Raw genomic sequence first — 15,210 nt, forward strand, 5'->3', positions numbered from 1 at the left:
TTCCATGGAAACTTTACAAGCAAAAGTGATTTCTTTTATTCACAAAAAATGTTCTTAATGAATCAACAGTAAAATAAACCAGTTTCATGCAGAAAACACTTGAAATAAAACCAATTAGGCTAGCTTTAGAAACAAGAAAGGACAGATTCTACTCTAAAGTAACACATTCATGAGGAATCACTTAATTGTAAGTAACCAAACACTGTCTTTCTCTCCTTTCTAAAATATCACAATGAGAAGTATGATAAAGTTTTAAATCTGTAGGTGAATACAGTCATAAATATTTTTTATAGTCATAAATATTTTAATTCTGGTTGTCCTTCAAAATGCTGCTGTAGAAAGAATTTGGTTATAAAAATTTGTTTAACAACCATTAGTGGTTCCTAGCCCTTTAAGGGATCACAGACTCCCTTGAGAATCTGGTGTTCACTTAAAAATATACATATATTCAAAAGTCTGCATGAGATTTTAGGCTTCCTGCTCCATCTCCCGTGCCTATTCACATTGATGAAGAAACTTTGTAATAGGAGACAACTGGGGAAATTACCAACGTAGAAAAAAGTTCAAATTTAGGAAGGATTCCCAATAACTAATATTTTACTGGTTCACGATTTGCTCTTGTAGCTAAAAATCTGGTAGTGGTGGTAGAAGATTCAAAAAGGAACTGAGAGAAGTGAAAAAACATAAGAGTAATTTTCACATGAAATTAAAGAATGACTTGGGTCATCTTTCAATGAGGACGTTTCTGCCTAGTTTTGTTTTTTTTTTTTTTTTTTTTAAGACAGAAAGGAAGAAGGGAGAGGGAAGGAGGGAGGAGGGAGTGAAGGAGAGAAGGAAAGGAGAGGAGGACAAATTTGAGGAAAACAAGAACAAACTCAGAGAAAGAAAACACATCCATTTACTCAATCTTTCTTGGTCAAGAGCAGTCATGACAGAAGCGTGAGGCTGTGGACTACAGCAGAAAATGGATGGACTCCAAGAACACATTTGGTCCACTACAGACAGAAGAGACACTCTCTGACCTTTAGGTTCAAACATGCCAAACACTCCTACTTGGCAAACTATTAGTCAATGTTTTACTTCAAGATTGCATTATTGCAGCAACTGATCACAACATGCAGGGCAGGCAATCCTGGCCTACCAGCCACTTCTGAATCTGTCCCCATTTCCGATCAAAGGAATAATGAGAGTGCTACAAATGCAAAAGTTTCATCAGCTGAAGTTTCCAACATACTGCATGTCTGAAAAGTCTTAGATTAATCCTATAAATTTGCCCTGAGACCAGTGATCTTTAGCTTAATGTAAGTTGCACATTCAAGAGACAGAAAATTACTAAGCTAAATATGTTCCACAATGAAGAAATATATGGCTCTCTGCAGTTTAGAGGAAATGGAACTTTTACTTAGCAACAATCTCCTTATAATTTTAGGAGTGTAAGAACTGCATTTAGTATTTGAAACCATATATGATGTCAAAAACAAAAATAGCAACATAGTATAAACTGGTTTTTGGTTTAGTTTTTTAGCTGTGAATAAAATCTATAAACACTTCTCTTTAACCCATTAGCAGAAGTCCACCACCAACATAAAAATAGTGTTTAATTAATATTTTAAATATTAATATTAAATATTTAAAGTTTAAATAATATTAGTAATATCCTGCAGGCTCTCCCTCTTCATGCCAAAATGGCATCAGAAATATTTTTTTTATGTGAATTTTCGGAGTCAGGCTGATGTCAGAAGGAAAGAGTTAAAAAAAAAGATTATTTGTTTCATTTTAAAGCAGCCCAATTTCTATATATCTATTTTATTTTTTACTCTTCTTTCTGATGATAAAAGTGTACTGAAATTTATGATGAACTACAGAAAAGCATTAAGAAAGAAACAAAACTAATTAATTCCACCACTGACAAACCAAAACATTGACAGTAATCATTTCTAAGTAGTTTCTGACCCTATATATGATACTACTTCCTACCAGATTTCAAATTGTTGAGGTGTTTTTTTTTTTAATTTTCTTGCATGAATATCTTGTTCCATTATTAAATATACTTAAAAACTATAAGGCTAAATGACTTCACAGTGTTTTACTATGTAGATATCATAATATAATTAACCTAAACTCTAAGAGAGTTAGGACTATAGTAAATAAGTTCATCATCTCTAAGCTGACTTTAGCTAATATAAGTAAAGCACCTATCACACCATAACAACTTGCTACCACGTATAGTAAGAGCTGTTTATGTGTTTGCACTATTGCTCTTAATTTGATGACACAGAATGGCTTATTAAAAAATACACATTAGGTTATACTATTCCCAGTTTTTCAAGAGGAATCAGATTTATTTCAGAAGGAAACTAGCCAACTATTAATTTATTTGAGACTAACACAAAATTAGGATCATACCCCCACCTCCACCCCCCCCGATTACCTCTTTTTGTTGTCGCTCCAGTTCTCTCATGCGTATATCTCTCGCTTCTGCCCGGGCAGCCCGTTTTGCTGCCAGTCTCGCCTCTGCCTGAAATGCAATGTAAAGATTCAGCTTTATTTACAAACAACCACCACCTGCATACCAGCTGCGAGGGTAAGGAGCAGATGGGACATAACTGTCCATAGCAGGTGGGAGGACAAGATACCCTCTTGCTCAGCTGTGCAACTCCCTCAGTCAGCTCTTGTATACTCCCTTTCTTTGTTCTAGCCCAGCGTCTCTCCTGAAATCTGGGCCTTTATTTTTAACTGCTTGCCTTGATTCCACATGCAAAACATTTCACACAATTCATTATGTCTCTGCAAACTCGCTTCTTCCAAAATGTCTTTCTCTACCAACTCAATCATACAAATTAGAAACTTCAGAACCAGCCTCTATTTCATTTTGGACATTGCCACTATCCAGTCTCAGAGTACTGCCAATTCTCTATGGCTAGGTTTCTCTCACCCCCATGGCCATTATGCTGTTTCTGTTCCAGGAACTCTTCATATCTTTCTCCTCCTAAACTGGTATGCAAATCACATACTACCAAATTCACCACTTATAACTAGACAGTTTGGTGGTTTTCAGCACTATGGTCACAAGGTTACACAACTACCACTACCACCTAATTCCAGGATATGTTCCTCACCCAAAAAAGAAAGCCCATGCCCATTAATAGGCACTCCTCATTCCCCTTCCTCACACCTCCTGGAAACCACTAATCCTAATTTCAGTCTCTACAAATTTGCCCATTCTGGAAATTTCATATCAGTGAAATTATACAATAGGCGCTCTTCATCTCTTGCTTGATTGAACACTACTTAAACTGCTTCAAATCCATCTACCTGCCTCCAGAAGCTGCCCTATAATTCCCTTCTACAAGTTACAGGATTGCCATTCTGCCTTTCAAAACACGTTTCTGATTTTTACCATTAAGTAGTGTAAAACCCTCCATTGGCTCCCCATTACTTGCGGTTAAAGCAAAATTCCAAAGGCTAGCACAAAGAGAAGAGAGAAGAAAAGCTCAAACAGAAATAAGGTTCCTCCCAGTCAGATCTCCCCCTGATTTCCCAGGACTTGATCCAGATAAACAGCAGCAGGCCACTTACTACCTCCATCCGGGACTTCACTGTGCTCCGTTAAGCCTCTCTTCAACTCAGGTAATGATCTCAGGGTCATGAGATAGAGCCCGGCATCGGGGGTCCACACTCAGCAGAGTCTGCTTAAGATTCTCTCTTTCCCTCTCGCTCTGCCCCTCCCTGTACCCACTAGAGTGCTCACTCTCTCTCTCAAAAAAATATTAAAAATACAAAACAAAACTACACTCTTCTGTCACCTCCACAATGTCCAAGTCTCAATCGATGTCTGCTAAATAAACAAACGAATTTCAGGCCATGGACTAAAGCATCGAGGAAATAAAACAAGGAAACAGCCAGATGTACCACATGAAATTAATGATTTCTTACATTGGTTTCCTCTGTTCTCGGCCACATCCTAACTCTGATTCAGATCTCCCCCTGATAACTACAACAGCTGGTGTTATATTTATGCCCAAGTCTCATGTTAAAAGACTCAGTCAATGATTGAAAGGGTCTACTGTGCAGAAGCAATTACATATGGTGCTGAAAATACAGGGTAAGATGACATCTCTGCCCCAGAGAAGTCCTCAATCTAGTTGAGAGATATGGACCCACAACACTAAGGGAAGGAGCATGCGGGAGAGAGCAATTTGATTTCCCTGGCAAGGTCCCAGCAGGTTTCTAAGAGGAGGCAGTTTAAGGGTTAACACTTATTCAACCACCCCAATTTTGGCACTTTCCCAGTCTGCCTAGCTGGCCTTTTCATAGCAAAAGCCCTAAACATGTATCTGCCAACCTCAATCTCTAAACAATAACATGACCAGAGCAATGAATCTTCTCACATGAATTTTTCACTGGCTTTTATCTTTCAAAAAGCTGTTCATACCTTCTTTCCCCCTCTGACTACAGGTAGACAATGCTTTCTTACTAGAATTCTCATTTTATAGAAAAATACTTCAAGGCTAAGTTCAGCAGATAGCAAACACATTTTTAAATTACAAAGTATCATTTTTCTGGGGAAAATTTTTGAACTTTTTTTTAGTTTCAGCAAAGCTATAGCAACGTGTAGGGCTGTCATTTCCATGATACTTTTAGCTTTGTACCTGTAGCCTTCTTTAGAAATGTACCGAGAATGCCCATTTCATCCTTCCAAGATAGATGACCAATTCTGTACATTCTATGCTAAAACAGCTCACCAGTTTTCTCTCACCTAACCTAAGTGATGATAATTGAAATCTACTCTCTGATTTCTTTCACAACAAAAGGAAAGGGAACCTGGCTGCTGTGTAACAGAAAGAACATGGGCTTCAGAGCCACAAAAATACCCTTTCCTTTGTTCCTTAGCCAACTTTATCCAAACTCAGATATGCCTTCCTTGGAGATGGTACTGAAGGCCACTAAACAAGCTTTAAAAAGGTAAACAGGATTTAAAAGTACTTTATCTTAGTATTTTTTCTACATATTGCCAGATATCTGAAGCAGTACTGAGAGTAAGAGAGCAAAAAGCAAAAAATGATTCTAATCCAGCAGACAAAACATGTACTCTATACTTGTACCAATGCATTTTTTTAAAGATTTCCATTTCTTTGACAGAGAGAGACACAGCGAGAGAGGGAACACAAGCAGGGAGAGTGGGAGAGGAAAAAGCAGGCTTTCCTACCCAGCAGGGAGCCCAATGTCGGGCTCGATCCCAGAGCCCTGGGATCATGACCTGAGCCAAAGGCAGACATTTAACAACTGAACCACTCAGGCATCCCTACCAATGCATTTTAAAATAAATAATAGATACACAAAGTATACTTCTAGGTAGTAATACTAGCATTTTCCCCAGACACAACTGCGTGATTTCTACATATTCATTTTACACACACTCACAGATAAAAAATAAATGGTACATAAGAATAAAGGATCGCAAAAAATTAAGTTTAAAACAAAGTTGGCAAAAAAAAAAAAAAGATAAACAGAGAATCACCATTTTATCTGATAAGTCCATTTCTGGGTATATACACAAAAGAACTGAAAGTAAAGACTCAAACAGGTATCTGTATGCCAATGTTCAAAGCAGCCTTATCCATAATGGCCAAAAAGTACAAACAACCCAATGTCCATCAATGGATGAATAGATAAACAAAATGTGTTATATCTATACAGTAGAATATAATTCCAGGAGGGAAGGAAATTCTGACACATGTTAAAACATGGATGAATCTTGAAGACATTATGTTATGTGAAACAAGTCAAATGTGGAAGTACAAATATTATATGATTCTATGTATTTGAGGCACCTAGAATAATCAAATGGCATGGGCACAGGAGATTGAACAGTGGTTCCAAGGGGCTGGAGGGAAGGGAGAAATGGGGAATTTTCATCTAATGGGTACACGATTTCAGACAGGATGATGATAAAGTTCCGAAGATGAAGAATAGTACGGCAGCACAAAATGTAAATATACTCAATGCCACTGAACTGTATGCTTAAAGATTATTTAAATGGTAAATTATGTTGTTAAGATTTTATTTATTTATTTTACAGACAAAGATCACAAGCAGGCAGAGAAGCAGGCGGTCGGGGGGAAGCAGGCTCCCTGCCAAGGAGAGAGCCTGATGTGGGGCTCAATCCTAAGACCCTGATATAATGACCTGAGCCGATGCAGAGGCTTAACCCACTGAGCCACTCAGGCACCCCTAAAATGGTAAATTATGTTATGTATTTTCCCATACAAAAAAAGTTAAAGTTCGTATAAGGCATGAAATCAGAATTATTCAGGAGCCTAATTCATTTAAGTACTTGTAGAGTCTTTAAGCTGATGTAACTCAAACTTTTGAAATAAAGTTAATAGAAAAATTTAGGAACTGGAAATTCAGGTTCAGAAGTTACCTGTGAAATCAAGTAGGTCAATGGACTTGTTTCTAAAAATTTTTTCTCATCATTATGCTTTCAAATATTGGGCATATTAAGACTGATTAAAGGAAATACACAATCATATAAGAATAGAAATGTATTCTTCTTAGAACAGTGAAAATGATAACACAAAAAGTAAAGGTATAGGGACGCCTGAGTGGCTCAGTTGGTTGGGCAGCTGCCTTCGGCTCAGGTCATGATCCCAGTGTCCTGGGATCGAGTCCCACATCCGGCTCCTTTTGTGTGGCAGGGAGCCTGCTTCTCCCTCTGTCTCTGCCTGCCATTCTGTCTGCCTATGCTCGCTCTCTCTCCCTCTCTCTCTGACAAATAAATAAAATCTTAAAAAAAAAAAAAGTAACCAAAGAACAAATAATCCAATCAAGAAATGGGCAGAGGACATGAACAGACATTTCTGCAAAGAAGACATCCAGATGGCCAACACACACATGAAAAAGTGCTCCATATCACTCGGCATCAGGGAAATACAAATCAAAACCACAATGCGATATCACCTCACACCAGTCAGAATGGCTAAAATCAACAAGTCAGGAAATGACAGATGCTGGCGAGGATGCGGAGAAAGGGAAACCCTCCTACACTGTTGGTGGGAATGCAAGCTGGTGCAGCCACTCTGGAAAACAGCATGGAGGTTCCTCAAAATGTTGAAGATAGAACTACCCTATGATCCAGCAATTGCACTACTGGGTATTTACCCTAAAGATACAAACGTAGTGATCCAAAGGGGCACGTGCACCCGAATGTTTATAGCAGCAATGTCCACAATAGCCAAACTATGGAAAGAACCTAGATGTCCATCAACAGATGAATGGATCAAGAAGATGTGGTATATATACACAATGGAATACTATGCAGCCATCAAAAGAAATGAAATCTTGCCATTTGCGACAACATGGATGGAACTAGAGTGTATCATGCTTAGTGAAATAAGTCAAGCAGAGAAAGACAACTATCATATGATCTCCCTGATATGAGGAAGCGGTGATGCAACATGGGGGCTTAAGTGGGTAGAAGAAGAATCAATGAAACAAGATGGAATTGGGAGGGAGACAAACCATAAGTGACTCTTAATCTCACAAAACAAACCCCCCCTCCTGGCGGGAGGGGGGTTGGGAGAAGGGGGTGGGATTATGGACATTGGGGAGGGTATGTGCTTTGGTGAGTGCTGTGAAGTGTGTAAACCTGGTGATTCACAGACCTGTACCCCTGGGGATAAAAATATATGTTTATAAAAAATAAAAAAAGTAAAAAAAAAGTAAAGATATATTTGAATAGAATTAAATCCATTATGGGGCAAATGGAAAAATAAAATAATAGCAAAAATCATGGGACTTGATCACCCCTGGAACAAACTGCTTTAGGTTATATTAATTCAGAAAACTAAATTTGTAGGCTGTTTGCTTTATAACTAATAATTAGCAATCGTACAATGATCAATAAAAAACAACTTCTAAGGGCACCTGGGTAGCCAGTCAGTTGGGCATTGGACTCTTAGTTTCAGCTAAGGTCATGATCTCAGGGTCCTGGGATTAAGCCCCCACACTGGGCTCCCCACTCACAGTGTAGTCTGCTTGAAAATTCTATCCCTCTATCCCACCCTCCACTTGCATGTTCACCAGTGCACACATACTCTCTCTCTCCCTCTCAAATAAATAAATATTAAAATAAAAAATAGGAAAGAAAAGAAAAAGAACTTCGAAAGGAGGGCTGGGTGGCTCAGTTGGTTAAGCATATAACTCTGGATTTTTGGCTAAGGTCACGATCTCAGGGTCATGAGATTGAGCCCCGCAACCAGCTTCACACTGAGCTTGGGGCCTGCTTTAGATTTCCTCTTCCTCTCCCTCTGCACCTCCCCTCTTCATGCTTGCACACTCTATCACTCTCTCAAATAAAAAACTTTTTAAATTCTCTAGGAAGAACTTCTGGGAAAGCTGAGAACTAACCACATACTATGGCTTGAATACTTGTACATTAAAGGCTTTTCCTTTATATTGGGATTTTGTGTTATGCTCTTCTGGAATTTAAGAAAACAAAGTGGATTTGTAAGCTAAGATGGCAGTACATGGACCCAATGCTTGCCTATCCCTAGAACACAACTGGGTAACTACCAAATCATTCTAAACACCCATAAAATGGACCTGAGAACTGACAGAACAAACTGCACAACTAGAGGGAGAGAAGAAGCCACATCAAAGAAGCTGTAATTTAAATAAAAACTTGGGGGGAGGGGGCATCTGGGCAGCTCAGTGGGTTAAGCCTCTGCCTTCGGGTCAGATCATGATCTCAGGGTCCTGGGATCAAGCACCGCATCAGGCTCTCTGCTCAGCAGGGAACGTGCTTCCCCCTCTCTCTCTGCCTGCTGCTCTGCCTACTTGTGCTCTCTCTCTCTATATTCAATAAACAAATAAAATCTTAAAAAAAAAAAAAAAAAAGCCCTGATGATGACTCTGATACAGGTGGGTGATGGATCAGGTCTTGAAAATAAATAAATAAATAAATACATACATACATACATACATACATACTTGGGGAGACAGAAAAGAGAAAAGGATGAGATGCAATAAAAAATATAAATCAGTCCATTTTAAAATGGACAAAGGATTTGAATAGACATCTGTAAAGACGATGTACAAGTGGCCAATAAGCACATAAAAAGATACTCAACATCATTAGCCATTAGGGAAAGGCAAATCAAAACCACAGTGAGATACTTCACACCCATTAAGATGGCTGAAATTTTTTAAAAAATTTTAAACAGAAAATAACTAGTGTTGGCAAAGATGTAGAGAAATCAGAACCCTATCCACTGGGAAGGTAAAATGGTACAGCTACTATTCTCAACAGTTTAGCAGTTCTTTAAAACATCAAACATAGGGGCACCTGGGTGGCTCAGTGGGTTAAATCTCTGCCTGCAGCTCAGGTCATGATCCCAGGGTCCTGGGATCAAGCCCTGCATCAGGGCTCTCTGCTCAGCAGGGAGCCTGCTTCCCCCTCTTTCTCTGCCTGCCTCTCTGCCTACTTGTGATCTCTGTCAAGTAAATAAATAAAATCTTTTAAAAAAAAATCAAACATAGATTGCAGGGACCTCTTCTTCCCTATCTTCCGATCTCCAGAAATGGAACTCTTGTCACACTTGTTCAAGATCCAAGGTCTCAGGGACTCCTATTTCCTAACCAAATCTTCCTTTACAATATCTATTAATTTTCCATTTCCAATCACCTTTGATTTCCATTTCAAGAGACAGCCCTCTCAGGTTCTTACCACTTCCAGCTAGCATACTTCATTTCCTAATTCTAACTTCACTTTCTCCATTCCCACTCTCCTCCTACCCTTGCTATTGCATGCTACATACTGTTAAATTACTCTGCCTGAAACGCCAAGGAACAAGTAAAACATCCCAAAATAAAATACAATTAGCCATAATGTATTTTGTGGTGTCCAATGCCCAAAAGTATCCTTACACAAATTTGGATTCTGCTACTCTTTTGGTAAAATAAACCTAGGAGAACAAGCTAAAACAAACTCACTGTGGCTCCCAGTGGCATTCCAAATAAGAAACTCAACTGAAACCAATCCTGTTGGGGTGCCTGGGTGGCTCAGTGCGTTGACTGTCTGCCTTTGGCTAAGGTCATCATCCCAGGGTCCTAGGATCGAGCCCTGCATTGGGCACCCCACGCAGTGGGGAGTCTACTTCTCCCTCTCCCTCTGCCCCATCCCCCCAGCTTGTGCTCTCTCTCTTTCAAATAAATTAAAACAAACAAACATGGGTGTCAAGGTGGCCAGTCAGTTAAGCATCCGACTCAATCTCAGCTCAGGATTGTAAGTTCAAGTCCCACACTGGGCTGCAAAAAAAGAAAAAAAGAGGGGTGCCTAGGTGGCTCAGTCAGTTAAGCCGCTGCCTTCGGCTCAGGTCATGATTCCAGGGTCCTGGGATCAAGTCCTGCATCAGGCTCCTTGCTCGGCAGGGAGCCTGCTTCTCTCTCTGCCTCTGCCTGCTGCTCTGCTCTCTCACAGGCTCATGCTCTCTCTCTCTCTCTCTCTGACGAATAAATAAATAAATAAAATCTTTTTTAAAAAGGTATTTTGAATCCATCATCTTAAGATTCAAAGACAAGAGAATTATAAGACATGCAACTTAAGTATAAAACGTATATAAACATATCCCTCCTGAGACACACACATACACATATACACACATACACACATTCCATGCAATGATGTGAAATCCATCTTCCCCAAGGATCTTGCCTCAACTATGTGATTTCTGTTCTCCATCTTTACTCTCTCGTCTATTGGCTTGTTCTTCTCATTATATAGGTTCAAACTCCCTCTCATCTTTCAAAAACAAATAAAAACAAACAATCCCATCCTGGTTCTATTCTGCCTTGTCTTCTTTCATAGTCAAATTTTCTTACACCTCTTCCTCACTTCCCACTTTCTCCATGTGACTGCATTCTGGCTTCTGCCCAAATCAATTTACTGAAATTGCTCCTGCAAGTCACTAATGACCTCTAACTACCAAACCCAATAGGATTTTTCTATTCTTATACCTCACTTATCCCTTCTGGACTTCCAAAATCCCTAACCACTCAATTGCTTTTTAAAATTTTCATCTCTTGGCTATCTGCAATACTAATTGTCCATTTTTACCCCTGACTCTTCAACCTCTCTTCCTCTGAATTTATCATGAGGTCCAAAGCTCCAAAGTTTCTGGCTTGATCTTGCTTTTCACTCCATGCTCCACCTCCCTCCCCCCACCCTCTGCCTTGATACTGATTATCTGCAAATCTTTATGTCCAACTCAGACTTCTCTCCCACAGTCCTGATCCAACTGGCTATTTGAGGTCCCACTGGAACCTCAGACTCAATGTATCACAAATTGGATTTATAATCTTTCCCTTCAACTTCCTATTCCTCTTCATATTCCTTGTTAACTATCAAGTTACCCAAAAACTGAGATGAAGAATCATCGTAAGTCTCCTCCTTCTTTTTTACCCTCCCCCAACATTTACTCACCAAACCTCAACTACATAGCTCTCTTCAAGATTCTCTCTTTACTATTCTTGCCACCCAAACTTTCCTCTCCATTCTCACTATTACTGCCTTAATTCAGGCTCTCAGCACTTCTTGCCAAGATGACCACAGCAGCTTCCTAGCTAGTTCTCTGCCTCCTACCAGTCATTCTTCATATGGTAGCTAAAGCAACTGTGCTACAAATCAAATCTGAAAAATCTTGTACTCTTCAATAGTTCCTCCACAGCTTCCAAATCAGATTTAAACTCCTCAGCACACAAACCCCTTCATGACTGGCCCTACAACCGTCTCTCCAGCATCATCTCCTCCCATTCCCCAACCTCTCTCCAGCCATACTAAACTTATTCTGGCGGCTTCTCACATGGTTCTACTTGTTTCACACCCACATGCCTATTGAGCACTTAGAAAACAATACACAAAAACGCATAAAACAACACTTTATGGAGATATGCAGTCGAACTTTTTGAACACAGACAGGAAGGAAATCTTATGATTTTATTATAGTGGTTCACTGTTGGGTAAAGGAGGGTGAAAAGTGAAGCCTAGGAGTAAAAAAAAGGGGTCCTAAACTTTGTTTATAATGTTGTCTTTCTCCCTTCTTTATCTTTTTTAACCTGAAGCAATTATCACAAAACACTGATATCAGTTAATGTTGAGTGGGAGACTCTTGGGTAGTTAAACTATTATCAAAACATTCCTGCCTTTAATATTTTCAATGAGAAGTACATGAAAACACACACTCAAATGCCTTTAAAAGAATGGAAACCTCTAGCTTTAAAATTCTGTCCTACTGTGATCTTTTAACACTTTTCAAGAGAGGCAAATTAAAATTTCATAATTTGAGGGGCTCCTGGGTAGCTCAGTAGATTAAGCTGCTAACTCTTGATTCAGGCTCAGGTCATGATCTCAGGGTCCTGGGATCTAGCCCCGTGTCAGCTCCATGCCCAGTGGGAAGTCTGCTTGAGGATTCTCTTCCTCTCCCTTCCCCCCCGCCATATGCGTGCTCACTCTCCCTCTAAAATAAATAAATGTTTTTTAAAAATTTTAAGTTTCATAATTTGACAGAAACACACTTAATCAAGCCAAGTACAGAGCTGCCAGCTTGTATGTATAAAACCCATGCAACTGGTGTAAGTAAGAAATACAAAAAATAATCTTTATGCTTTAAAGACTATGCTTTAATTTCAAGAAATGTGTAATACAAAGTTCTAGAAAGTGAAACATTCAAGGAAAATGACTAATTCAGGTAGCTAAGGCTCAGAGTTTACTGTGTTTAATTTTGTTTATTTTTCCATGACACTCATGCCAAAAGAACCCTGAAACACAAATTAAGAGACATAATATTTATAGTGTTGCTATGGTTTCCAGACTAACAAAGTCATTATTCAACTTCTTAGCAACTTCCCTTTAGTAGAAAATCTCAGGTACCATTTTTCTTAATTAGATCTTACATTATAATTATGGTTAACTACTTTTTAAAAAGCTTCTGGTAGTCATAAGCCAACTATATGCCAACTATATGTTTTAGTACAAACACCTATATGAATTAGATAAAAATTTAGGTATTTTAAGCCATTTTCTTTTTCTTTTTCTTTTTTTTTTTTTTAAGATTTTATTTATTCATTTGACAGAAAGAGAAGTCACAAGGAGGCAGAGAGGCAGGCAGGGAGGGGGAAGCAGGCTTCCGGCCGAGTAGAGAGCCCATTTGTGGGGCTCGATCCCAGGACCTGGAGACCATGACCAGAGCCTAAGGCAGAAGCCCAACCCACTGAGCCACCCACGCCCCCATAAGCCATTTTCTTTTGATGTCAAACAACTAAATCTTCCTTTTACTCAGAGACCTTTTGATAGCAAAATACTCTTTTGGAATGAGAGAGGAAATTTAAGATTACAGACCTAATAAATACACAGCTCAGAAGAATGGAAATTCTGGATCTGCAGTGACATATCTAACCAAAAGGGAAAATATGAATCATAGTTCCCACAGAAATACTTTGGGGGAACAAAAAGGGTGATGCCAAAAATGTCTTCATATTTAGGTTACTGATGTGCTATTTGAATGTTTTTCTCTAAATTCCTCTAAGTCACAGGAATGGTGAAGACTGTAAGAACTGAATGCTATACCAGTGTTCTTCAATCACACAAAATTCAGTCTTGTTAATTCTGGTGAGAGGAACAAATCAAGGAAAAGCAGGATATTCAGAGTGATGCTGGCCATCACAGAGTCAGGGCTCTAACTTAGTTCTAGGAGTGAATGGGAAAAAAAATGGAGAAAGGTCTGCACACAGTGGGAATTGGCTGAATTCATGCACTAATGCCACTGCAAGGAATTCTAAATGACTAAAAACAACAACTTAAATTTACTCTTTCAAACACTCTGTCTAATTTGTACTTTGAATTTTAACTGGGGAGAAATAAAAAAAGTCACTCTTCATAACTCTAAGAAATTGATTTACATTTCATAATTTTTTATAAATTTTTGTGTATCACCACTGAGAACACTCAAAAGTATTTTAAATAAGAGTAATTATGCCTCCTGTGGAGTTAGCGTTCCAGACAAGTCCGTTTTGCATAGAACAATCTGAACCAAGCACAAAAGGATGACCAAAAAAGTGTCAGAATTAAGAAGGACCCAAGATTTGACCTTGAAATCCTGGAGTACTGTAGGACTCAGCCTGAGGAGTGACTATTTTCAACTCTACACTTCTCCCCTAGGTAAATTTCATCCACACTAATGATTTTAATCACCTTCTTCTACATGCTCACAGGTCTCAATGTTTATTTACAGTCCAGACTTCTTAGAATTCTTTTTTTTTTAAATATTTTATTTATTTATTTGACAGAGAGAGAGATCACAAGTAGGCAGAGAGGCAGGCAGAGAGTGAGGAGGAAGCAGGCTTCCCTGCTGAGCAGAGAGCCCGATGCGGGGCTCGATCCCAGGACCCTGGGATCATGACCTGAGCCGAAGGCAGAGGCTTAACCCACTGAACCACTCAGGCGCCCCAAGACTTCTTAGAATTCTTGATCCATATTCACCAACTGCCTCTTCAGTCTCCACTTAGATGCTTCATAGGCACCTTAAATACAACACATACAACATAAATCCATGGTCCTCTTTCTCCAAGACTCCTGCCCATTCAAATGTTCCCTACCACCACCCAGAGGCACAATCCAAACTTTCCCCTCTCTACTACCCAAACACAGCCACTCACTGAACATTGACTACTTCTCCATCCCAACTCTCACCCTTCCCACTGCCATCCCTCTGGGCCACGCCCCCACTGCCTCTGCAAGTCTCACAACTCATCTCCCCACATCCACTAACACCCTTTCTGTTATAATCTCTAATCTGCACTAACGTCAGCCTTTTAAGGCACAGATCTGATCATGTCATACTCCTAATAAAAGACTTCAATGTTTTTCATTGTTCTTAGGACACAGACCAAATCCTAAATACAGTCTATAAAAACTGTAACAGGCTTCTCAACTATTGACTATTTGGGCCAGATAATTCTTTGTTGTGGGGGGCTGTCCTGTGCAATGTAAGATATGTATGAGCATCCCTGGTCTCTACTCACAAACGCCAGTAGCATACCCTTCCTCCTGTTATGACAGACAAAAATATCTCCACACATTTCCAAATGTCCTGTGGGGGACAAAATCACCCAGGGTTGAGAACCACTGGCTTATATGATCTGCCTCCTGCC

General features: G+C 39.4%; 1 protein-coding gene across 17 annotated transcripts in view; it reads right to left on the reverse strand.

Moving 5' to 3' along the window:
* The window catches only part of LRRFIP2 (LRR binding FLII interacting protein 2), a 106,891-nt gene that overhangs the window by 63,227 nt on the left and 28,454 nt on the right, over positions 1–15,210 (reverse strand). For all 17 annotated transcript variants that reach the window (XM_082745561.1, XM_082745568.1, XM_082745570.1 and 14 more), the window contains one exon: positions 2,432–2,518. In XM_082745561.1, the coding sequence (XP_082601687.1) occupies positions 2,432–2,518 (87 nt within the window). The remainder of the gene's footprint in view (positions 1–2,431; positions 2,519–15,210) is intronic.

This window comes from Mustela nivalis, assembly GCF_964662115.1.
Source record: "Mustela nivalis genome assembly, chromosome: 1".
Classification (NCBI taxonomy): domain Eukaryota; kingdom Metazoa; phylum Chordata; class Mammalia; order Carnivora; family Mustelidae; genus Mustela; species Mustela nivalis.